We start from the raw sequence: 26,745 nt of genomic DNA on the forward strand, positions 1-26,745 counted from the left end.
TGAGCACAATTACCAAGTCTTGTTGCTCTTAGATAACAGCACGAAGTTAGCACATGCAATAAAGTTTGATGAATGAAGAAGAGGCTAGGACTACAAGCAACAGGAAAGTGTGCGGGAGTTGGGGTGGAGATGGGAGAACCGGATGGAGGAGTAAGAGATGAGGAGAAAAGATGGCACCATCAAGAGTAAAAACTGGGCCAGTCAGCAGTGCTGGTATATATTTCAGAGGCAAATTGGAAGGTGGAAACAGCTGAGGGAGGGAGACAAGGATTTGGAAGTCATCCTTCAAGAACAGAATGAGACTGAGACATTTGTCATCTAACTTTTCCATGTAGCAAATATGTGAGCCTCTGCCAAGGCAGTCTTGACACACAAATGTTTAACAATGAGACTGTAGGGGCAAAAAGAATAATTTTATCTCTACCACATTTATATATTTAACTTTGATGAGATAGAAAAGGACAAAAATTCAGAGCATTTTAATATTCTGACTGGGTAAGAAAAAAAATAGGGCATATACACCTACAAAAAGGAGAGTAATCGGGGGTGTTATGGACTGAAAAGAGTTTATAAAGAGTATAAATGGGAAATATAATTCAGTTCAGTTTAGTCGCTCAGTCGTGTCCGACTCTTTGGGACCCCATGAATCGCAGCATGCCAGGTCTCCCTGTCCATCACCAACTCCCGGAGTTTGCCCAAACTCATGTCCATTGAGTCGGTGATGCCATCCAGTCATCTCATCCTCTGTCGTCCCCTTCTCCTCCTGCCCCCAATCCCTCCCAGCATCAGGGTCTTTTCCAATGAGTGAACTCTTCACATGAGGTGGCCAAAGTATTGGAGTTTCAGCTTCAGCATCAGTCCTTCCAATGAACACTCAGGACTGATTTCCTTTAGGATGGACTGGTTGGATCTCCTTGCAGTCCAAGGGACTCTCAAGAGTCTTCTCTAACACCACAGTTCAAAAGCATCAATTTTTCGGTGCTCAGCTTTCTTCACAGTCCAATTCTCACATCCATACATGACCACTGGAAAAACCATACCCTTGACTAGACGGACCTTTGTTGGCAAAGTAACGTCTCTGCTTTTTAATATTATATCTAGGTTTGTCATAACTTTCCTACAGGTCTTTGAAGGAGGTAGAAGATTTAAGTAAAAGAAGATGGTGTGAAAGAAAAGAACAACACAACAAAAGGAGAATCATAACAGATGTTCTTGAGGAATACGGTGATTTAAAACTCAACCACTGTAAATAGACATAGTCTCAAAATATATATTGTCATCAATCTAATTCAATGTGAAAATGAAAGGGATCTGAGAAATCTGTCCCCGAAAAAGGGTAGTAGCAAAAAACATAGTGTACAAGCATTTCCTACAAATCCAAATATCACCAGATAACACTGGGGTCAGCGACATCAGCATAGCTAGGCTAGTGGTCACTAAGGCCACTCTTCCCCCTTGAATTCTGTGATGTGGGGTCACTCTCCCTTCTGCTGCCACATTCTAGGTGGCCTGCCACCTGGCTCTGTTTCTCACACACAGTCAGGGAGTACTTAATTCTACTACAAGTTATATTGGTTATCTACTTATAGTCTCTTTCCCAGTAGGAGGTAAACTCCAAGAGGGCGGGGAGCCTATCTGAAATGGGCCTGACCCAGAGAGGAACAGAGTGGTGCACAAGGCTGTGAATAGAGGGACGCACTCTCAGCTCATGGGAGACATTCCAGGATGAGGGACGTGTCCTTGCTTTTCAACAGAGACAAGTGGGGCAGCCTCAGAAACCATCACCTACAGGGCCTTCCAGCTTAGGACTGAAACCACATCATCAGCTGTCCTGATTCTCAGACTTTAGAATTTGGACAGGAATGACACCATCAGGTCTCCTGGTTCTCCATCTTGCTGACTGAAGCTCTTAGGACTTGTCGGCTCCCATAATCATGACAGCCAATTCCTTGTCATGAATCTTTTTATACACACATACATATGATCTATTCTATTTCTCTGGAGAACTCTAACATATTAGGTATAGGCACTAGCCTACTGGTTCTCAAAGTGTTGGACCCAGTGTACATCAACCTAGTATCAACACCACTAAGAAACTTTTATAAATGAAAACTCTTCAGCTCATCCTACAGCTACTAACCCAGAAACTCTGGGGCAGAGCCTAGCAGTTTGTGGTTTCAGAAGCCCTCCAGGTAATTCTGATGCACGCTCACCTTTGAGAATCACTCATACTAGGATAAATACGTCACATCTGTAATGGAATTCTTCCTTACTACTTGAAGTGTGATCTGTGGACCAGCCACACGGGCATCACCAGGGGCTGGTTAGAACTACAATGCCAAAGAATGCTCAAACTACCGCACAATTGCACTCATCTCACACGCTAGCAAAGTAATGCTCAAAATTCTTCAAGCCAGGCTTCAACAATACATGAACCATGAACTTCCAGATGTTCAAGCTGGATTTAGAAAAGACAGAAGAACCAGAGATCAAATTGCCAACACCTGCTGGATCATCAAAAAAGCAAGAGAGTTCCAGAAAAATATTTACTTCTGCTTTATTGACTATGCCAAAGCCTTTGACTGTGTGGATCACAACAAACTGTGGAAAATTCTGAAAGAGATGGGAATACCAGATCACCTGACCTGCCTCCTGAGAAACCTGTATGCAGGTCAGAACATACAGGTCAACAGTTAGAACTGGACATGGAACAACAGACTGGTTCCAAATAGGAAAAGGAGTACGTCAAGGCTGTATATTGTCACCCTGCTTATTTAACTTATATGCAGAGTACATCATGAGAAACACTGGGCTGGATGAAGCACAAGCTGGAATTAAGATTTCGGGGAAAAATATCAATAACCTCAGATATGCAGATGACATCACCCTTATGGTAGAAACTGAAGAAGAACTAAAGAGCCTCTTGATGAAAGTGAAAGAGGAGAGTGAAAATGTTGGCTTAAAGCTCAACATTCAGAAAACTAAGATCATGGCATCTGGTCCTGTCACTTCATGGCAAATAGATGGGGAAACAGCAGAAACAGTGAGAGACTTTATTTTGGGGTGCTCCAAAATCACTGCAGATGATGACTGCAGCCATGAAATTAAAAGATGCTTGCTCCTTGGAAGAGAAGTTATGACCAACCTAGACAACACATTAAAAAGCAGAGACATTACTTTGCCAACAAAGATCTGTCTAGTCAAGGCTATGGTTCTTCCAGTAGTCATGTATGGATGTGAGAGTTGGACTATAAAGAAAGCTGAGCACCAAAGAATTGATGCTTTTGCACTGTGGTGTTGGAGAAGACTCTTGAGAGTCCGTTGGACTGCAAGGAGATCCAACCAGTCCATCCTAAAGGAAATCAGTCCTGAATATTCATTGGAAGGACTGATGTTGAAGCTGAAACTCCAATACTTTGGCCACCTGATATGAAGAGCTGACTCATTTGAAAAGATGCTGATGCTGGGAAAGATTGAGGGCAGGAGGAGAAGGGGATGACAGAGCATGAGATGATTGGATGGCATCTCTGACTCTATGGACATGAGTTTGAGTAGACTCCTGGAGTTGGTGATGGACAGGGAGGCCTGGCGTGCTGCAGTCCATGGGGTCACAGGGTTGGACATGACTGAGCGACTGAACTGAACTGAACTGAATTGGTCAGAACTGTAGGCATGTGTGCAGCACTCCAGACCTACAGAACCAGAATCTGCATTTTCACAAGATTCCCCAGGTGATCTGGGTGCCCTTGCATTTGCCTTAAACATGCTTAATGGTGAGTCTGAGCTGTTCTGAGGTTGGATCACCTCTGGGCCAGTTAGTTTGGCTTTCCCTGGATTCCTGAGCTCAAGTCCTTAAAATTAACCATCTATTGCTTGAAATGACTTCAGTGACTGTCTGGTCCCTGAGACACAAAGGGCCTTCTCAGAGTCAGACCATGGGGTGAGGGGCATATCTCCTCATTTCAGCCCCACCCCTCACTCTACCCCACGCCCTAGGTTCACACTATGGAGTGACTGCCCTGGACAAGCCACCACCTTGTTTATACCTGTGGGCTCCTCTTCTCTTTTCTCCATGTAAGCCTTGTTTATCCCTATTCACATGGGAGTTTCTAGAGCTCTGCTGTCTGGTATGGTAGCCATTAGCCACCAGTCATTACTGAGCTCTTGAAATACAGTTGGTTTAAATTAAGATGTGCTACTCTGTAAAATATGTTGCAAATGTTAAAGAACATAAAATATCTTAGGAATAATTTTCATATTGATTATGTTTTGAAATGATAAATCTTGAATACATTGTATTAAGTAAGTAAAATATTTTATCAAAATTGATTTCAACTTAAAAAATGTGGCTACTAGAAAACGTAAGATCACACATGTGGCTCACGTCATATGTGTGCTAAGTCTTGTCCCATTCTTTGCGACCCACTGAACTGTAGACCGCCAGGCTCCTCTGTCCATGGGATTTCCTCAGTACTATATAGTTGACCCTTTAACAACTTGGGGATTAGGGGTGCCCATCCTCCCCGCAGTGGAAAATCTGTATAACTTATAGTCAGCTCTCCATACACATGCAGTTTCTATGTAGTTAAATCTGCGGTTCTACATTGCAGATTTAACCAATCTCAGATCATGTAGTAATGTATTTACTACTGAAAAAAATCCCTGCATAAGTGGAGCTGCAAGGTTCAAGGATCTGTACTGTTCAAGGATCAACTGTATTTTTCTGGACAGTTGAGGCTAGAAAACAGGCCATGGCCCCTCCATTAGAGAGATGCTCCCAAGGGGGCAGGTGTCACATCTCTCCCTTGCTCTATACCAAGCTCTGTGACCAGCTCTCTGGAGGTGGGTGAGCGTCAGGGCTGGCTACACAGACCCTTTCCAGGGTTCGGCCTAGGGTTTAATTCCACTGCACAAGGTCATGAATGGTCCTGTCATTAAGAAGCTTGCCCTCATGGGGGATACTGCATGCTTCTTGGCCCTGGTTGCCGAAGGAAATCACAGGAGAAAGCTTTCTCTTCCACTCTTCATGCAAGGGTTTCCCTCTGTGAGTAGTTCTTAGGATGTTAATGCCAGGTTTGAATCACAAAGCTACCCTTTACTGAGTGCCTGCTATTTGACACTTCTGTGCTGATCCTTACACAGTCCATGGGGCAGCCATTAGCATCTGTTTCTGGGAAAGGAAATAAGGTTCAAAAGGTTAGAAGTTAGTGGAGGTAAAATCCAAGACCATTGGATAACACTGCCAGCTAAACTTTATCATTAGGGGGTTCAAAAGGTTCCATATATGAATCATACTCTTAATTCCAGAAACTGCTCTTTCTAAATAAGAAGCATAAGGAAAAAGCACAGTACATAAAGCTGGTGAGAAGCAGGGGGCGCTGCTGGATTCTCTTTGGGCTAGCATGGCACCATTGACAATTTATCCATGGCATAAGGGACCAGAGTGGATTCTTTCAAGCCCATTGTCTATGGGGTGGTCCCAAACCACACATGGGCCAAAACTGGCCTTTGATGTAGAAGCAAAAGGGAATACAGGGCCATTCACATTTAAAGGGGCTGTGGCCTTTAGGTTATTCTCTATCTCCTAGTGTTAGAAGGAATAAAACATCTTCAGTGATCTCCCCAAATAAAAGCCAAAGGGGTGGGGGCAAGGTTGAGAGCCTTAGAGTTTTCCCATTCTGTTATCAGCTCTCCCACCTGCTTTCCTTTCCCCTCCTCAAGTACCACGACCTAATAAAACTTTTTCTGCTTAGTTGAGACATCAGATCTAATGTCCTCACTGATGGGAATCAAAAAAAAAAAAAAGGTTTCATGTGATCTGGGTTGTATATAGCTCCCCAGCTGGCGCTAGTGGTAAAGAATCCACTTGCCAGTGCAGGAGACTCAAGAGACATGGGTTTGATCCCTGAGTCAGGAAGATTCCCCTGGAGAAGGAAATGGCAACCCACTCCAGTACTCTTGCCTGGAAAATCCCATGGACAGGGGAGCCTGGTGGTCTACAGTCCATGGGGTTGCAAAAGAGTCAGATATGACTGAGCACACATTACACTCCTACCAACTCTATTCCTTTAAACTAGATCATAGAAAACAAGGACTAGTCAGGCTGTAAAGACCAGAGAATTCAAATCCTTTATTCTGCAGAAACAGAGATATGGAATTTAAAGTCACACATTTACTGGCAAAAGTTGGACCAGAACCTTGGACCTCTGATTCCTCATTTCCCTGGTTCCAAATAGAAAATCAGAAAAGGGATGTTTTAAACATTTCTGTGTCCCCACCCAAATTCATATATTGAAACCCTAATCCCCCCCACCCTCACCCCATGTGGCTGTATTTGGAGACAGGGCCTTTGAAGACATGACAAAGGTTCAGTGAAGTCAAAAGGGTGTGGCCCTAATCCAAGAGCGCTTCCCAAGTGGTACAGTGGTAAAGAATCCACCTGCCAATGCAGGAGACGCAAGAGCCAAGGGTTCTATCCCTGGGTCAGGAAGATCCCCTGGAGTAGGAAATGGCAACCCACTCCAGTAAATTCCATGAGCAGAGGAGCCCGGAGGACTACAGTCTGTGAGGTTGCAAAAATTGGACAGGACTGAGTGACTAACACATACACACCTAATCCAATAAGGCTGGTGCCCTTATAAGAAGATCAAGAGACACCAGAGTTATCTCTGCCATGAGAGAACACAGCAGAAAGGTGGCTAGTCAGAAACAGAGCCTTCACCAGAAACCAAATCCTGCTGGACCCTGAGCTTGAACTTCAGCCGCCAAAACTGTGAGAAAATTAATTTCTGTTATTTAAGGCATGCAGTCTGTGGTATTTTGTTATGGCAGCCTGGGCTGAGTAACACAAGAGGATAAAGTAATTTTTATCTGTGGGCCTCAACTCAAGTCTGGGCATGAAAGGTGCATAATGTAGGGGAAAACACAGGACCAGAACTGGCCAAGATAGGGGCCATTCAGAGACTGACTAGGAACCACTTTCCATGTGGAATACCCCAGCCCACAGGTACTGGAAGGCCATTAAAAAAAGGAATGAGTCAATTAGTTGAAGAATTTGGGGAAAGCATCCAAACTATGCATATCCTGTTCTATGAAACAGCCTGTGTGTCCTTTCATGATGCAAGCAAACAGGAAAAACATTGGCCTGAGTACACCTCACCCCCTTCTGAAACCTTCTCTGGCACATAGTATCCCTTGAAATCAAGGTTGGGAGGACTGTTTCCTGAGAGGAGAAAATGAGTCTGACCCTCTGATTTATAAGCCCTTGAGAAGGGTGGAGGGACACTTGTTATACTTCTGAGGGTCCGATGAATGTCCACGTCCTTTAAGATGTCAGGCCATTAAGCAGAAGCCAGTGGCCTGAACTGGAAATGTTCTCACTGGTGGAGTGTCTTTAGCATGTGAGAGATATACCAGTCACAAAGGAATAGTTTTACTTACAGTCAAATGTTTTCCTGGAACTTTTGAAGTTAATAAAATTTTTTTTTAAGTACAAAGGAAATAAAACAACAACAAAATAATCAGTGTTAACAAGCTGGTATGTTTATCTCCTATATATTTTTTTGAGTTTTACCAAGCTTTTTATGACAGGCATGTATTACTTTATAACGATTATAAAAACATTGTTCATTCTCTAACTAGTTCAGTATCACATGCTAGGAAGTTTTCTTGATGCTAGAGATACAGCAGTAAACAAGATAAAAATCCCTCTTCTAGAACTTCCAGTTAGCGGGTATTTGGATGGAGGAGCAAAATAGGAGACAGTGATGGCCCTGGAAGGAAAAGTTGGGGTGGAGTGAGAGGATGGAGAGCCCTGGGGATGAAGCATCAGAGAGGGTTCTCCAAGGAGGGGGTGTCTGAGCAGAGATCTGAAGTAAGTGAGGGGCCAAGTCAGGGGCAGGGCTGTGGAAAGAGCTCTTCTTTACACAGGGAACAGCAGGCGAAGGCCCTGAGGTTTTGCTCAAGGACAAGCAGAGGGCCAGTGTGACCACAGTGGAGCTAGCAGTGACCACAGTGGAGGAACGGAGGGAAATGGGTCTGGAGAGCCAGGCAGGAGTGCACTGGGCCTCGTAAGGCCATGATGAGGAGTCTCAGTGTGAGGGGAAGCAAAGGGAAGGCTGAAGGCGGGGAGTGAGGTGATGTATAGTCCGACATCGTCTTCTGGATGCCTCCCTTGTTCCAGGGACCACATTTCCCCCATAAGACGACAAGGTCCTGAGTTCAGGATATGGGAATGTTTTCTCTGTGTTCCTCTCCCAAGAGAGGGCTGAAGCAGGAGCTGCAGGCCATAGGAAACTGATGGCTTATCTCTCCCCAGGGTTTTCACCTCCTGGGACTCACCTTCTACCGTCAACTCCACCGTCACCTGGCGGGCACCACTGCCATTGGTGGCTTCACAGGTGTACTTTCCCTTGTCCTCGTCACGCACAGCATGAATCAAAAGGCTGAATGTCCCCCGGGTACCACAGTCCAGCAGGAAGCGGCCCCCACTGGTGATGGGTTGTCCGTTTCTGTGCCATGTCACTTGGGGCTCTGGGTAGCCCCGGACCTTCAAGGAAAAGAAGAAAGGGTGAGAGCTTGTATACAAGGAGTACTTCCTATGTATCAAGTATTGTTCTGGGTACATTACATGTGTTAACTCATATAATCCTCATAAGCAGCCCGTGAAGCAAATACTACTTACATCTCCATTTTAGAAATGAGGAAATTGAGATGCAGAGTTTTGGTAGATTTCTTGAGGCCTTGAAGATAGAAAGTGGCCCAGTCAGGCATCCTGGCTTCAGAGCCCACCACACAGATGTCTCTCAAGCCTGGTTGCATGATTAGAATCACTGGGGGAGATTCAAAGCAAATACTAGTGCCCGGGTACAACCTTGGACCAATTAAATCAGAACCCCAGGGGTGGGGACTGAACATGGGGATTCTAGACCAATGCTTCCCACTCTAACAAGCAACAGATACTTCTTAAAAATGCAGATTCTACTTCTATGGATCTGGGGTGGGCCTGAGATTCTGCCATTCAGATAAGCTCTCAGATGCTATTGAGGCTGCTGGACCCTAGAATTCACCTTGGGTAGCAAGGTTCTAGATCTGAGCTGCCCAGTACGGCGGCCACTAGCCACACATGGTGACCAGGTGCTTGAAATGTGGCTGATCCTGAGTCATACCATAAGAGTAAGTATAAATTACACAAGGGGCTTTGAAGAGTTACTATGAAAAGAGAATGTAAAATGCCTCCATAATTTAGAAACACTGATTACATATTGAAAAGATAGTAACCTTGATATATTGGGTTAAATAAAATATATTGTTAGAACTAATTTCACTTGTTTCGTTTTAGTGTTTTAATGTGGCTACTAGGAAAGGTGCACCTACATATGTGCCTTGCTTGATGTGTCTATCAGGCAGTGCTACCCGAGACCACTCTCTCTACGAATTGTTAGCAGCTAACATTTTCTAAGTGCTAAGTGTTAAGCACTTTTCTAAATACTTAACATATCTGAGCCTCATAGCAACTTGTTCAGAGAGAAGATGTTTCCCCAATGAGGGGGAAATGCAGGGAGAGAGAAGTTCCAAGAAAAGAAATCACTTTGAGTTTCAGAGAAAGTTCCCCAAGGGCCCTGAAACCCAAGAAACTCAAACAGCCCTTCGGAATGGATTCCTCTTCAGAGGAGCAGGGCTCAGACTGGCCCATCAGTGCAAAGCCTGGGACCCTGAATTGGGGGATTTTAACATTAGAAATGCCCAGAAGACATCATAGAACCCTCCTGAGAAAGAAACTGTTGGTGTTGCAAATAGGCAACATCAGCAGCTTTTACACACGTGTCCACTTCCAAGAAAAGAGAGCATGCGTACAGATGCAGCAAAACCAAATTCACCGGATAACCCCAAATTGCATTTACAAAGAAAGCCTTCAGTGACTGGCAACTGTAATTTTCATCACAGGCCTCAGCAAGGTCAGAGAGGATGCTTTATCAGCACATGGGAGAAAGGGGATGGTAGGTGGCTGTGCTCTCACACCCTGGACCATTGCGGCCTTGCCAAGCACACATGTCCTATCTCAGGGTGATGGGGCTGAAGGGGACCACGTGCATATTATAATGTCTATTGTGACATGAAACAAAAAGAGATTGCCTCTGGGTTGCTCCTCTTTTCCTTTTACTTAACTATCATTTTCTGATATCCTTGCAAATAACACCCTTGATCTCTGTAAAACAGAAAAAAAAATTGAATGAAAATATGTGTTCCTTTCATATCAGTGTGTCTGTATAATAAATATATGACTTCCCCAGTGGCTCAGTGGTAAGGAAGCTACCTGCATTGAGGAGTCACAGAAGATGCAGGTTTGATTCCTGGGTCAGGAAGATACCCTGGAATAGGGCATGCCACTCACTCCAGTATTCTTGCCTTGGAAATCCCGTGGACAGATGAGCCAGGTGGGCTACAGCCCATGGGGTCACAAAGAGTCAGACACGACAGAAGCGACTTAACACACATAATAAATGTATAGCACAACCATTTATTAACTTGTGGAGCCCCTCAAGGTACCTAAATCTAGAACTGGAATTAAAAGTGGTACACAAATAAACATTATGCACATCTGAAGGTGGCAGATGCCACATATCCATATAAAAAACATGTCATCTTGTGGTACACTCTTGGCACAGAACTTCATGCCAAGGAATATCAGACAATCACTCTAGTAACGCATTCTTTTTCTCTGTGAAGCTTATCTTCAGGAAACAGCTAAGGAAAGAAACTTTCCTACAGAAGGAAGCCCCTTGGGAGTCTAGTCTTACAGTGAATTTGTGAGTTATCATCCTTTCCTCCACCCTGTTAGGCAGGCAACCTTCTGTCAGTGTCAGAGAAAGGGATGCAGGGCCTTGGGACAGGGGCTGGGGGGTTGGGGGGGTGATGAATCATTAACTTTACCAAATGCGTCCTTAGCATTCCATGAGCAAGTGCTCTGGCCCCCTGCAGCGGTGCCAGCTCTGAGGCCATCAGGGCTGGAGGCATCAATGATTAACTGGGGACATTGCAAGTACTCCAGACCTTGAGGACACAGATCCCTATTTTCCTTTCTATTTTTCTCTCATTTTCTACATGCATAGACATTCCCCTCCACCCCACACTACCAAATCCACCTCTGCAGTGCCCTTATATATTAAAGTAAGTATCCAAGGATTTTTTTTAAAAATGTTGAAACTACTGACACTTAGAAAACTGCAGTTTGCAATGGACTTTTGTACACCCTGCATCTGAAGCAAAAGCAGGAATTTCTATGACCTTTTTCTGTTTCAAGGTCTGAATGATCCGCAGCTCCAATTCTTATCCTCCCTATAAGGAAAAACTTGTTCAGTCACTACCTAACCTTACCTAAAAATTACTCAACTTCAAGTAAACTCATTTTTATTGTCTTCCTACTATCTTGGGCTCCTAGGTGGGGAAAGAAGAGAAACCTAGACTCACATTCTTGGGTGTGTGACAACAGCCCTCCCCTTCCTGGATGTCTTATCTACCTTCTTCACGGGCCTTCTGCCAAGAAGCCACAGCTGGGACTTTTACAGCCCTGTCAAAACTGCAATAAAAGCCCAGTGATATTTTAGTTTTCAGAGTCTTCCACATAGAGAATCTTATTTGATTCTTGCAGTGCTATAATGGAGGTGTCTTGGGAAGCAGAAGCAGAACCTGAGATAAGGATTCAGGAAACCAAGACCTTAACTGACACTCAGAGCAACTGGGAACAGGTGTAGTAGCCTGGTGAAGATGATTTGGATGGGGTACCAAGAGTGTCTGTGACAGCATGCAAGGCCAATCATATTATTAAGCCCTGAGAGCTAAGGAAAGAGGCCTGGAGAAGTGAACGATTTGCTATCAATTAAGATCAAGTGGCAGATCTAGGACCACAATTTTGGTCTACCAGTTGAGTAGGTGTCTCTCTGTGCCTCACTGTAAATTTTTGTTTTTGGTAAGATAAACACTATAGAACCCAAAGCATTGATAAATGTTTATGCCTTATAGACCCTAAACCTCCCCTATGTTAAAACAATATCTGTTCCCCACTTGGGGAAAATGTGAATGGTCATGGCCATGCTAAAAGCAAGTCTAGGGCTACTTCCTTGAAGTAACAAGACAGTGCCATAGACTAAATGTGTCTCTCTAAATCACTGCAGATGGTGATTGCAGCCATGAAATTAAAAGACGCTTACTCCTTGGAAGGAAAGTTATGACCAACCTAGATAGCATATTAAAAAGCAGAGACATTACTTTGCCAACAAAGTTCCGTCTGGTCAAGGTTATGGTTTTTCCAGTGGTCATGTATGGATGTGAGAGTTGGACTGTGAAGAAAGCTGAGCGCCGAAGAATTGATGCTTTTGAACTGTGGTGTTAGAGAAGACTCTTGAGAATCCCTTGGACTGCAAGGAGATCCAACCAGTTCATCCTAAAGGAGATCAGTCCTGGGTGTTCTTTGGAAGGACTGATGCTGAAGTTGAAACTCCAATACTTTGGCCACCTCATGCAAAAAATTGACTCATTGGAAAAGACCCTGATGCTGGGAGGGATTAGGGGCAGGAGGAGAAGGGAACGACAGAGGATGAGATGGCTAGATGGCATCACAGACTCGATGTACACGAGTTTGAGTAGACTCCGGGAGTTGGTGATGGACAGGGAGGGCTGGCATGCTGCAATTCATGGGGTTGCAAAGAGTTGGACACGACTGAGCGACTGAACTGAACTGAAAGTTCATGTTGAAATCCTAACACTTTATGTGATTATATTAGGAAGAGGGCCCTTTGGAGTGATTAGGTCAGAAGGGTGGGACCCTAATGAATGGGATTAGTGCCCTTACAAAAACTATTCCAGGGAGCTCCCTCACTCCTTTTTACCATGTGAGAACACAGCAAGAAGCTGGCCATCTATGAACCAGGAACTGGCTCTCCCCAGACACTGAATCTGCTGGTGCCTTGATTTTGGACTTTCCAGTCTCCAAAACTGTGAGAAATAAATTTTTGTTGTTTAAACCACCCCATCTATTGTATTTCTGTTAAAGCAGAAATAACCCAACAGCCTGAGACAGATAGGATGGGTGCCATGCATGTGCCCAAGACATCCCTAGGAGAGTCAGCGTGGGACAGAGAAGACAGATGACATAACAGCCAGGCCTGTGTCCTAGGTCTGGCTTGGCTTCCTGACCTCTTCAGGTTGTAATTCCTTCTTTTCATTGATGAGAAAACAGTTCTTGATGCCTCAGGTTCCTTCTATCCCTGAAGTAGTCTGGATTAAATAATGACCCACTTAGCTTCTGGGGGAAGATTCTTTCTTCCCCTTCCAGTCTCCCCTGGACCCAGCCCACAGCCTTAATACTCTCTAATCCTCCATAAAGGAAAACTGAGTGACCACAAGGAGAGATGCCTGTGAATATGAGTAGGCAGCCCTGACTTCTCACCATAATGAGTTTTTGGAAATGGCCCCAAAGAAGGTCATTCTAAGGAGAATCATATTTTTGCCACAGTAACCACATTTAATTGGAGGTTGTATTCTTAAACAAAAGCTTGGGATCAAATAAATCAAGGGCATATCTGACAACTTGTCATAAAAATAAAGATAGAGTCACCATAACCCCTATAATAATTTAAAACAGTAAAACTGTGCTTCAGTTCCATAAAATGTCCCCAAGAGCCTTTATAGCCTCAAAAGACCTTTAAAAGGAGTGGGGGCTCATTCTGCGTGTGTTGGCTGGTGAGGAGAAAGCTGGGCTGCAGGCGGGCAGCTGCTTGCTGCCATGTCACATCTGTCTGCCATGCTGGGAAGTTTTTCAGAACCTGGTGCTGTTTAGAGATCTACTTAATGACTGAAAGTGAAACATTCTTAAGGGTGTGCGTGCTCAGTCACTTCAGTTCTGTCTGACTCTTTGCGACCCTATGGACTATAGCCTGCCAGGCTCCTCTGTCTATGGGATTATCCAGGAAAGAATGCTGGAGTGGGTTGCCATGCCCTCCTCCAGGGAATCTTTCTGACTCAGGGATCAAACCTATCTTTTGATTTTTCTCTGATGTGTGTGAAGGGCTTGCAGTCAATTCTGGGTTGCCTGGAACAGGCTACCAGGGTGTAAACCCAGAGCAAAGTCAGCTTCTCTGGCTTCCATACCCCTACAAGACTCAGAGCAACACATCTGCCTTCTCAGCTTGGTAAGAGGTATAAAGGGGGTGATGTTCCTGTTTTTGATGATCTCCTGCACGTCTTTTGTACCTGGGTGGACCTTTCCCTGTTTGCACACTGCCAAGCCACACAGCTGCAGTGCCGAGCTGGGCAAGACATGAAACTGAAGCTCTGCTCATGATGGGAATGGAGGGAGACCAAAAAGAGAGAGAGAGAAACCAGGATTACACTAAAGCCAGGGTGAAAGGGGACTGCCCAGCAGGACACTGGGGAGTTGGAAAGATACACAAAGAAGATGTGAGCAGTGAGCTGAGAAATACTTGGGGCTGGGAATAATAGATGAAGGTGTTGGCCATAAGTATTTGTTTGAATCCTACTGATAACTGAAATCAATGCTGGGAAAGACTGAGCCTGAAGGATGGGAAATTAAGGAAACCTGCTGGACAGACGTCCCATTCCTCAAGACAGACAAAGCTGATTCTGCAACACAACTGTCTCCATGCTTCCCATGATTGCCAGCCTGCCTGTAGCCCATCACTCTGAATTTCTTGCCCTGTTTCAAGGCATCATCTTCTACATAAATAAATTCTCCTAGGATAAATGACTAGGACAGAGCTGGTGATTTTAAAACTGAAAATAATAGCAAAGAAGCCAATGATCCTGAGGAATTCAATGAAGATGAATCTTCTGTCCTATCTCCAAGTATAAGCTCATCCAGATAATAAATGGACATGGATGCACAGAAAGAATTAAAATATTAACACCCCCAGCAAATTAGACCACAGAAAATGCCTATGAAACTTACATCATGGATATACTATGAGAGTGAAGAGTGAAGGGTGAACCACAGGTATGACATGACAGTTTAGGGGCCTGGGTCTGTGTCTGCACCCGGCACCTGGCCCATTGGACAGGCAGGAACTTAACTAAGGCTTTGAATAATCCCATTACCAACAGTCAAAAGTCTTGACTGAACCCACAGAATCTTCAGGAAGAGATCATACTGGCTAAAAGCAGCAATTAGTGAGAGGCTTAAACTGCTGGACCCTCTCTGCCCTTAAGTCCAAAGTTGTGAAACAGCAGGGACTGAAGCAGTTCCATGAAAAACAAAAGCAAAATGCAGAGAAGCACTCTTCACTCCGGCCTGGAGAAGGCCATCTAGGTCTTCAGGAAAGATGCTGGAAGTCTCTCTCTGTGATCAGCCACTCTCACTTCCTGTGGCAAGTTTTCTTTTCCTTTGGCCCAGGACACGGACAACCCCATACTCCCACATCTGCCAGACTGAGAACACACTGTTATTCACACAAAGAGCATGAGACAGGTTACAGCTTGGCAGCCTTGGGTTATACCTCAGGCCCTTTTGACTGTTTCAAACAAGAAGCCTGATTTCCTTCTATCTAGCTCAAGCTTATCAATGCGTGCAACTTCTTGATTCCCTTTCAATGACACAAGCATTTAAAACTCCGGAACAGTCTAACAAAGAAACAGATTCTAAATGTAATCAGGAACCTCTGACACTGATGTTTTCCTAGTGCTTCCAAATTCAGGGTTTTCCTACGAAAACAAGTGTCCTTCCAGTTGAGATCCAGTTCCTGTGGAATGACTGTGGGATTTCAGCCTTATTGGGAACCTCTCTGTACAAAGCCCTGAGTTCTGGCTTTACCTCCCCTAATGAAGACTTCCAAAGAACCAGCGTCTCCAGCTGGTGAGGCTGGCCCAGGAGCTAAGCTCACCCTCCAGTTTCTGATACTGAGCTGAGACATGCTCTCAGTTGTATTAAAATACTAATAAGAGGTGTGAGGTATCACAGAAGTTTAACAAATTAGTGCTGTGGCTTGGTTTTGTTTGATGTGCTCAGGATCTCCTCTTGCTCATCTTTCCCAGGGTAAGCCCCTCCTTTGAAGATCTGCTCCCTTCCCTTCTACCCACCTCAGGTGAGTCTGGTGGAGAGGCATCAGTAGCTGCCTTCTGGCCAAAGTGCTCAAGCTTCCACAATGAGCCTGATCAAAGTCAGCCAATCAGGACTCTTCCCTGCAATTTCAATTAGAATAAAACGAGACCAAACTGTTTCTTCACAGAGATCCTAAGCTGGGAAGATGTAAGCCTGAAGCTACCTGTGGGCAGCCACCCCCCCCCCCCATTCCCACCTATGTTTCCTTGCCTCCACCTAAGAGAAGCAAGCCATGTACACAGTAAGACATCACATACACAGTGAAGAAGGAAGGAGATGGACGCATGGCAGGCAGAGCTGTGGTGGACTTAGGATCTACTCGGTCATATGAGATAATACCTGTCTTTCATTTAACCCATGCACTTGGATTCTGTCACTTGCAAACAGGAGTCCTAATTCAGGAAGGTATATGGCATCTGGAATCAGACAGAGCCATGTGTGGGTGCTGGCTGTAGCAGTCACCAGTTGCCTGACCTTGGGCAAGTTACTTAACTTACTTGGCCTCAGTTTATACAACTGTAAGATGGAACTATATCAGTATCTATTTCCATGGATAAGTTTATGATCAAATGAGAAAACACATGTATAACAGTACATCAAGAAATTCAAAAGGTTAGGTCCTCTGTCTCTTCTTCTCTCTGAGGTCAGTGATTCCTTGTAATAAGGTACCTTAACATCCATTCAGCTCAAAGCTTTGATAGCATGAAATTGCTTCTGCCCGAAGAAATATCAGTACTTGTGAACTTCTGGGCTTGCTGAGCCTCCTCTTACACAACTTGGATTCTTATAGACAACTTCAAGGTGTTACACTTTTTTTTTTTTTGTCACACTCTTAATTAGATAAAAACCTAACACTTTAACTGAGAACACCTTTTGCCTTAGTAGAACTGGCTTATTATTTTTATTTGAAGTGTAAACCCCTTTTGAAAAGTGATTGCTGATTTTATATAATATCAAAAACCACATTTTAAAACAAATACCCCATCTGTAGTTTTGCCTGTACCATCATCCCACTCCTATAATATCATGTGAAACTTCAAGACAGAGACCATCCCCTTTATTTCTGCCTCACTGACTAATGCAGCCTTGGAATTTCAAGGGCATGGGCAAGTTTCGCGAAGGAAATAAATCTGGGGTAATAAATCTGGAGTTTTTGGCCCATCATAGTTGGATCTGGAGAGAGAGAGACATACTTTGCTGGCAGAAAAGATGGAGCAGGGGGCTCCTCCCAAACAACACACAGACCACTTGGCAGCGGCTTCTGATCCTCAAACAGTGGAGCCCAGACGCCACGAGACTCAAAAATCCACAAGATTCAATCCAGCCACAGATTGTCCTGGGAAGCTCCCATCCTCTGAGGACTCTCTGAGAATATGAGGCAATTCTATTTAAAAGCAAAGGTGGGCAAAAGTGACCAGAGGGTCCCAGCCACTGAGAACATCTCGGCTTGGCTCCCTCACCTTAACTGTCTCTCCTGGCGGCTGCTGACCACCTGCTCCACACGCACGCACGTCACCACACAAAGCCTGCATTCTGCTTGGCTCTCCCAGGTGGCGGGCTGTGTGGGAGCGGGGTGAGCAGGTGGAGCTGGGATGGCAGGACCTCTCGGGCGGCCTGCATCAACACGGTCAGGAAAGTGCCTCTGTGATGCTGTCAAAAATATCTGCACCAGGGGCAGACAGCAGCAGTGTGAGTTTGCTTCTTAAAGAGCAGAATGTCCTCCCCAGACCTCACTGCCCAAAGGCACCCTCATCTGCATAGAGAATCATGCCAGATAAGGAATCAGAAGTTGTTTCCTGTGCAGTGTCAGTGTCTGGCTGCCCACCAGGCTGAAAAACATAACCCAACATGCTTTCCTAAAATGCTTTCACTCTTACTAAGACACGTATGTGGTCAAAATGTCAATAAGTAAGTCATTAAAAAAAAAAAAAAAAAGCAGATCTCTGCTCTACCCCTCCCACCCCCAATTTCCACTTCCTTCAGGAAATCATCTTCAACTCTTTTAGCCATTCCTTATGTTTTCTTCCCCAGTGTTTAAAGTAACAACCTTAAACAACTATTTTATTCTTTCAAATTTTAGACATTATGTCTTAACTTATCTATATGAAACATAAGTTTTTAGCTCTCAACCTTCCCATAAGCTCTTCCCCTACCCCCAGTAACTAATGACAATTTTTATTATGCCAGTGTGTTAGTGTTTGCTTTGTTTTAGTTTCGCTCACTGCCAAGCTATATAGTATATTACAATTATTAATAGATTTTTTTCCTGGAGTTAGTACCTGCCATACTTTTGGTTTGATTGGTTTTTTAAAGAATACAACTTCTCAAGAGAACTATAAAATTCATCTCAGTCAGTTCAGTTCAGTCGCTTAGTCGTGTCCAACTCTTTGTGACCCCATGGACTGCTCACCAACTCCCGGACTCTACCCAAACTCATGTCCACTGACTTAGTGATGCCATCCAACCACCTCATCCTCTGTCATCCCCTTCTCTTCCTGCCTTCAATCTTTCCCAGCATCAGGGTCTTTTCAAATGAGTCAGTTCTTGGCATCAGGTGGCCAAAATATTGGAGTTTCAGCTTCAGCATCAGTCCTTCTAGTGAACACCCAGGACTGATCTCCTTTAGGATGGACTGGTTGGATCTCCTTGCAGTCCAAGGGACTCTCAAGAGTCTTCTTCAACACCACACTTCAAAAGCATCAATTATTCAGCGCTCAGCTTTCTTTATAGTCCCACTCTCACATCCATACATGACTACTGGAAAAACCATAGCCTTGATTAGACAGACCTTTGTTGGCAAAGTAATGTCTCTGCTTTTTAATATGCTGTCTAGGTTGGTCATAACTTTCCTTCCAAGGAGGAAGCGTCATCTCAGCAATGGTCAAATGTATTGGTGGCTTTTATTTTTTCCTCCATTTGAGATATCTCTCCTGGAACATTCTGTTGCTATCCTCCAAATCTGAACTCAATGCTATCTAGGCCTGGTGCATAGTGCTCTGGGGACTTTCCTTCACCATCCTCTTGGACGCCACCAGTTTGGTTGAACATGTCGTCCTCCAGTGGTTTCTTATGAACAAGTGCAAGGAAGGTTAAATCTTTAAGTTTCCAAAAGTCATTTCCAAAAGTGTCAATACTCTATACTCAACTGGCAGTTTATCTAGGAAAGGAATTATAGCAGAAAATCTTCCTTCAGAATTTTGAAGGTATTGCTTCAAGGCATTTGAAGTCGCTGATTCTGGCATCCAGTGTTGCTACAAGAGGTATAATGCCATGCTGATCCTTCCTCTATGACCCAGTCTATGTGTGTGGATTTTTTCCTTCAGAGCTTCTGGAATCTTCTCTTTATCCCTGACAGTCTAGAATTCCATGATGATGTGCTTTGTTGTAAGTCTCTGTTCACTCATTGTATTGGATCATTGGTAATACGTTTTTTCATTGTAGATAATGCATATCTTTTAATTTTGAGGAATTTTTGTGTTTTGATTGATGATATTCTTTGCAGCCAAAGATGGAGAAGTGCTATATAGCAGCAAAAACAAGACCAGGAGCTGACTGTGGCTCGGATCATGAACTCCTTATTGCCAAATTCAGACTTAAATTGAAGAAAGTGGGGAAAACCACTAGACCATTCAGGTATGACCTAAATCAAATCCCTTATGATTATACGGTGGAAGTGAGAAATAGATTTAAGGAACTAGATCTGATAGACAGAGTGCCTGATGAACTGTGGATGGAGGTTAGTGACATTGTACAGGAAACAGGATCGAGACCATCCCCAAGAAAAAGAAATGCAAAAAAGCAAAATGGCTGTCTGAGGAGGACTTACAAATAGCTGTGAAAAGAAGCGAAGCGAAAAGCAAAGGAGAAAAGGAAAGATATACCCATTTGAATGCAGAGTTTCAAAGAATAGCAAGGAGAGATAAGAAAGCCTTCCTCAGTGATCAATGCAAAGACATAGAGGAAAACAATAGAATAGGAAAGACTAGAGATCTCTTCAAGAAAATTAGAGATAGCAAAGGAACATTTCATGGAAAGATGGGCTCAATAAAGGACAGAAATGGTAGGGACTTAACAGAAGCAGAAGATATTAAGAAGCAGTGGCAAGAATACACAGAAAAACCGTACAAAAGAGATCTTCATGACCCAGATAATCATGATGGTGTGATCACTCACCTAGAGCCAGATATCCTGGAATGTGAAGTCAAGTGGGCCTTAGGAAGTATTATTACGAACAAAGTTAGTGGAGGTGATGGAATTCCAGTTGAGCTCTTTCAAATCCTCAAAGATGATGCTATGAAAATGATTCACTCAATATGTCAGCAAATTTGGAAAACTCAGCAGGGGCCACAGGATTGGAAAAGGTCAGCTTTCACTCCAATCTCAAAGAAAGACAAAAAATGCCAAAGAATGCTCAAACTACCTCACAATTGCACTCATCTTACACGCTATTAAAGTAATGTTCAAAATTCTCCAAGGCAGGCTTCAACAATACCTGAACCATGAACTTCCAGATGTTCAAGCTTGTTTTAGAAAAGGCAGAGGAACCAGAGATCAAATTGCCAATATCCAGTGGATCATTGAAAAAGCAAGAGAGTTTCAGAAAGACATCTATTTCTGCTTTATTGACTATGCCAAAGCCTTTGACTGTGTGGATCAGAATAAACTGTGGAAAATCCTGAAAGAGATGGGAATACCAGACCACCTGACCTGCCTCCTGAGAAACCTATATGCAGTTAGAACTGGACATGGAAAAACAGACTGGTTCCAAATCGGGAAAGGAGTATGTCAAGGCTGTATATTGTCACCCTGCTTATTTAACTTATATGCAGAGTACATCATGAGAAACACTGGGCTGGAGGAAACACAAGCTGGAATCAAGATTTCTGGGAGAAATATCAATAACCTCAGATAGGCAGATGACACCACCTTTATGGCAGAAAGCGAAGAAGAACTAAAGAGCCTCTTGATGAAAGTGAAAGAGGAGAGTGAAAATGTTGGCTTAAAGCTCAACATTCAGAAAACTAAGATCATGGCATCTGGTCCCATCACTTCATGGCAAATAGATGGGGAAACAGTGGAAACAGTGTCAGACTATTTTTCTGGGCTCCAAAATCACTGCAGATAGTGATTACAGCCATGAAATTAAAACATGCTTTCTCCTTGGAAGGAAAGGTATGACCAAACTAGACAGTATATTAAAAAGCAGAAACTTTACTTTGTCAACAAAGGTCCATCTAGTCCAAGCTATGGTTTTTCCAGTAGTCATGTATGGATGTGAGAATTGGACTATAAAGAAAGCTGAGAGCCGAAGAATTGATGCTTTTGAACTGTGGTGTTGAAGACTTTTAAGAGTCCCTTGGACTGCAAGGAGATCCAACCAGTCCATCCTAAAGGAGATCAGTCCTGGGTGTTCATTGGAAGGATTGATGTTGAAACTGAGACTCCAGTACTTTGGCCACCTGATGTGAAGAGCTGACTCATTTGAAAAGACACTGATGCTGGGAAAGATTGAGGGCAGGAGGAGAAGGGGACGACAGAGGATGAGATGGTTGGATGGCATCACTGACTCAACGGACATGAGTTTGGGTAAACTCCAGGATCTGGTGATGGACAGGGAAGCCTGGTGTGCTGCAGTTCATCGGGTCGCAAAGAGTCGGACATGACTGAGCAACTGAACTGAACTGAGGAGACGTCAACTTTATCATCAAATCAATCTACTGAAGTTATCATTTTGGCTATCATTAATTTCAAAAAAATCTTCTTTTTTGGGTTTTTCAAGACAGCATTGAGGGGACTTCTCTGGTGGCCCAGTGGTTAAGAATCTGCTTGCAATGCAGGGGACACAGGTTCAATCCTGGGTCAGGGAATTCAGATCCCACGTACCTCAGAGTAACTAAGCCCATGTGCCACAAATACTGAGCCCTCATGCCACAACTAGAGAGTTCATGCCCTGAGTGAAAGATCTCTCAAGATGCAACTAAGACCCGATGCAGCCAAATACATAAAGAAACTTTTTTAAAAACCACACTGAATAATCTCCTCTTCCTGTTTAATGAAAGCAACATCTTATCTCTGAGGTAAGACAAAATTTCTTCAACATTTTCTATAGTCTTCTGTCCCTATGTGGTTTCTTTTTTGATTTTTTTTGTCTTTTTAATAACAGAGGCTTCCATGGAATAGCTAATGATCCTTCACTGACTTTTCACATATATGAGTAAAGAAATTAAAAGCTTCAAGCAAGTGGGGCCTTGTCAACTTGTTGGATCTCCCAGTAGAGTGAATGGGTAAAAATGCTCAACTATCAATATCTATGGATCTTGTCTCTTGAGATGATCAGGTTCCACAGATAGGAACTTCTGATTTCCTGCTGAGAGGGTGGTAGTCTGGACACAGTAATTAGGTTTGTCAACCAGCATTTGGGACTTTGACTGAGGAAAGGCCATGAGGGGACTCATTTCAATACACTGATTTCTAATTAGCTCCTCTCCCTTTTGAGTACAACACCCCATCCTGCCTGCAGCTGTACCTTATGCCCAGGAGTTGAGAGTTGGTTAAGTTCAGTCTCTTTTCAGGTAAACTTTGATCTTTTAGTCAAGAGAGGAGCAGTGGCCTGGCACATGGAGTATAGGAGGGGATTTGAGACCCTAACTGCTTGTTATTACATTTTTAACCAATCCTCCAATTTTCAGCTTCAGTCCACAAGCCAGACTTTCAAAGTTCATGATGCCACCAATTTCTCAGCCTTTATAGAAACTGTTTTGGCACAAGCAGGCTTACTTTTTTTTTTTAATCAGACATGGATATAGCACAACACAGAAGCTAAAACCCAAGTCACCCAATCATCTATTCATTTTCCATCATCCACCAATTTGTTGACATGGCTCATCTGCTACTCATCTGTTGTCTCTCTCTCATTCTATTTGTCTTTGTAGGTTTATAAGTTTTCTTTTTCTTTTAATAAAAACTCATTTTAAGGATGGTTAGCATAAAAAAAAATAAGCAAGGATCTAGAGAAACTGGAATCCTTGTATACTGATGGTGAGAAAATAGAATGATACAGCTGCTATGGAAAACAGTATAGTGGTTCCCCCTAAAATTAAAAATAGAATTACCATATGACTAAGCAATTTCACTTCTGGATATAATCCCAAAAGAACTGAAAGAAGGGACATGAACAGACATTTGCACACCCATGTTCACGGAAGTACTATTTATATAATATCCAAGAGGTAGAAGCACTTCATGTCCATCAACAGATGTATGGATAAACAAAGAGTGGTATATACAAACAATGAAATATTATTCAGCCTTAAAAAGGAAAGAAATTATGATACATGCTACAACATGGATGAACCTAAAGGACATGAAGCCAGTCACAGAAGGACAGACAGTGTATGATTCCACTTAGATAAGGACCTGTTGTTGTTCAGATGTTAAGTCATGTCTGACTCTTTGTGACCCCATGGACTGCAGTACACCAGGCTTCCCTATCCCTCACTATCTCCCAGAATTTGCTCAAACTCATGTCCATTGAGTCAGTGATAGCATCCAACCATCTTATCCTGTCACCTCCTCCTCCTCCTGCCCTCAATCTTTTCCAGCACCAGGATGTTTTCTAATGAGTTGGCTAATCACATCAGCTGGACAAATATTGGAGCTTCAGCTTCAGCATTAGTCCTTCCAGTGAATATTCAGAGTTGATTTCCTTTAGGATTGACTGGTTAGATCTCCTTGCTCTCCAAGAAACTCTCAAGAATCTTCTCCAGTACTACAATTTGAAAGCATCAATTCTTCGCTGTTCAACCTTCTTCATGGTCCAACCCTCACCTAGATGAAGATCTAGAATAATCAATTTCATGGAAGCAGAAAATGGAATGCTTGTTGCCAGGGGTAGGAGGAGGAGGGAAATGGGGAGTTAGTGCTTAATGGGTACAAATTTCAGTTTTATAAGATGGAAAAAGTTTGGGAAATGGGTGGTAGAGCTTAATTACACAACAGTATGAATATACTTAATACCACTGAACTGTATGTATACTTAAACATGGATAAAACAGTCAATTTTATGCCATGTATATTTTACAGCAATAAACAAAAATCAATGAGCCAAATATATGTGGATCTATTTTTGAACTCTGTTGTTCTTTCAATGAGCTCTGTGTTTATCCCTCTGCCAAATACTACATTGCCTTTAGTACAATAGCTCTATGTTAGGTATTAAAACAAGAAATAAAAGTTTGAAAACATGTAAATCAGACCAAAGTCACTCCTCTATTTAAAAAATTTCCAACAATTTCTCACTGCACTAAGAATAAAGTCCAATTACCATGGTTCCCAAGGCCCTGGGTGGCCTGGCCCCTGCCTCTTTCTCTCTGCTCCATCCTTGCTCACGGTACCCCTGCCACACAGGCCTCTTCTCCATGCCAGGAAATAAGATGGAGACAACAGATGGCACTCCATCTTGGAGTGGCTCCCAGCCTGCAAGATGACAGGGCACACATAGTCAGGGCTGCAGAAGGGGTGTAGACTGAGGATTGAAGGGGTACAGGATGAATGTGGGGAGGCCCATGGTGGTGGTGCTGAGCAGGATTCCAGGGACCACCTCCCAGTACAGCCTCAGCCCCCAGGGAGCCGGGGTGGGTGGCTGATAGAGCTGGGTGAATAAGAACCAGCCACTCAAGTCTGACTGGACAGCAGATGGTTCCTGGTAACTCTGCTGACCTCGTGGCAGCCCCTCAGGGTCCCCACCCTGGGATGGGCTCAAGGAGGGGTGAAGAGAGATGGATCGCAGGCCAGGGCAGTGGGAGCACAGCCTGGCAGGAGCCTCAGGGCTCCTCACCCTCCTCCCATTTTCCTCCACGAACACCCTAGTGTCACTCGGGGAGTGCTCCTCAGCCACTTCTGCCTGATTCATTACTCCTGCCAACTGAGTTGCATGTAGCGCAGCTCTTGCACAAGATATTGTTCAAGAATTTTAAGGCAGGGCCCCAGGGGACACAGGAAAGAGAGCAGAAACAAATGCCAGGACCCTCCTAGAAGGTCCCATTGTGAGCAAGCCTGTGAGTGCCCTGCTTGTCTGGGTGTCTGTTGGTGGCATGCTGGGGGCAGGGAATGCCAAAGGGGTTTGAGTCCTAGTTCAAAACACACATTTAAAGCAGATTTAGACTTCCCAGTCCAAGCCATTGAAATTTCTTTTCTGAAGAAGCATCTGGAAAAATGGAGGGAAAAGTTGCCCAGTTATTTAGTAAAAACAAAACTCAAACTTTCCTTCCCCCCGCCTGCCAATGTCCCTTTCAACTATGTAATCCTCAGGGATCCATGTAGGCTGGGCCCCAGCTGAGCTGGCACCAAGCATGTTCATCCCCAGAGGAGGCGAGCCCCACACACAGCATCACTGGCTAGATGCTAGGGTACCTCCCCAGCCCCCCAAAGTTGTGTGCCTGACATCAGCAGACCAACCCCTGGCTGGTTGAGAGAGATTCAAAATCAGTCCATTTCCCAGACTGCTACAAGAGCAGCTTGAGGGCTTCCTGTGTTTGAAGCTTTGTAGCCCAAAGAGCCCTTCTCCCCACGTCCTAGAATATCCTCGGTGAAAGAAGGAGGGTAAACAGACAGTCTACAAAAAGTCTGGGCATCTGCTTTCCTTTCTAATCACAGTGAATTGTAGGGAACTCAATAGGTGCCACTGTTGCAGCACGGAGTCAAGGAGCCTGCAGGCAGGGCTTGGCTGCAGCCTCACTGTAGGTAACTGCTCAGACCACCCAGCTCAGAGCATTCCAGGTGCAGCCACACAGCTGCTAAACAGGAGTGGATGTGCTGACAGGCACTGGGGTCACCCTAATAAGTAAGGTATTTAAGGAATTAGGCAAGTTGGCTATAGACATCTCCAGGCTTGAGGAATGAGTAAGAGGTAAGAATGGGTTTGCCAGTCCCTTGGGGAGTGTCAGGAAGTGGCAGAGAGAAGCAATTTACACAGATGAAGGGTGCCTGGGGGGTGCCTTCAGGAAAGCAGGCTGCTGAAAAAGATGGCCTGGCTCATACTTTGTGTTGCAAAAACAGTCCGCTTCAGGCTGGATACTAGAAGGGTCTGTAAACTTATTGTGCCCCTAAGAGCCCACTTTAAGCTGGAGAAGCTTAACTGTTTCTAGTACCACTCAGGGCTCCCACCCCCACTCCACACCCTGGCCTCAGCATACCTATTTCTAAACACACCTTCTCAGGGAGCTCCTGGCCTCTGGAAATTCTGGTAACTCTTTCTGCCTCTCACCTACACCTTCCCATGGTGTTTCACCAACACTGGAGCCCACCTGAGCAGGACAGGGAATTCCTGCCCCATAACCCAAGGAGAGGCAAGCCAGTCTGCAACCCAGAAGGAAGGAGCATGCCTGGGGCCCAGAGCCCACTGCTCCCAGTGGCAGGACGCAAGTAAGAGAGCAGTGTTTATTCCCAAGCCACTTTCTGTCCAGAGCCTCTCAGCTGGGTCCAGGTCTGGGGCCAGGGTTTTCATTTCCAAGGCTGGTGTTTTTCCCTTCCTTTTGCTGGACAGCGAGAAGCGGAAAAACCCAGCAGTGCCTTGGCCCCCAGCTTCTCTGGAGCTGATTTTGCTGCCCCTGGCAAGGTCTGCCCCCAAAGTAGAC

General features: G+C 44.2%; 1 protein-coding gene across 5 annotated transcripts in view; it reads right to left on the reverse strand.

Annotated features, from left to right (window-relative positions):
- The window catches only part of MYLK (myosin light chain kinase), a 284,285-nt gene that overhangs the window by 133,313 nt on the left and 124,227 nt on the right, over positions 1-26,745 (reverse strand). For all 5 annotated transcript variants that reach the window (XM_065943432.1, XM_065943428.1, XM_065943429.1 and 2 more), the window contains one exon: positions 8,341-8,548. In XM_065943432.1, the coding sequence (XP_065799504.1) occupies positions 8,341-8,548 (208 nt within the window). The remainder of the gene's footprint in view (positions 1-8,340; positions 8,549-26,745) is intronic.

Source organism: Muntiacus reevesi, chromosome 8 (genome assembly GCF_963930625.1).
Source record: "Muntiacus reevesi chromosome 8, mMunRee1.1, whole genome shotgun sequence".
NCBI lineage: Eukaryota > Metazoa > Chordata > Mammalia > Artiodactyla > Cervidae > Muntiacus > Muntiacus reevesi.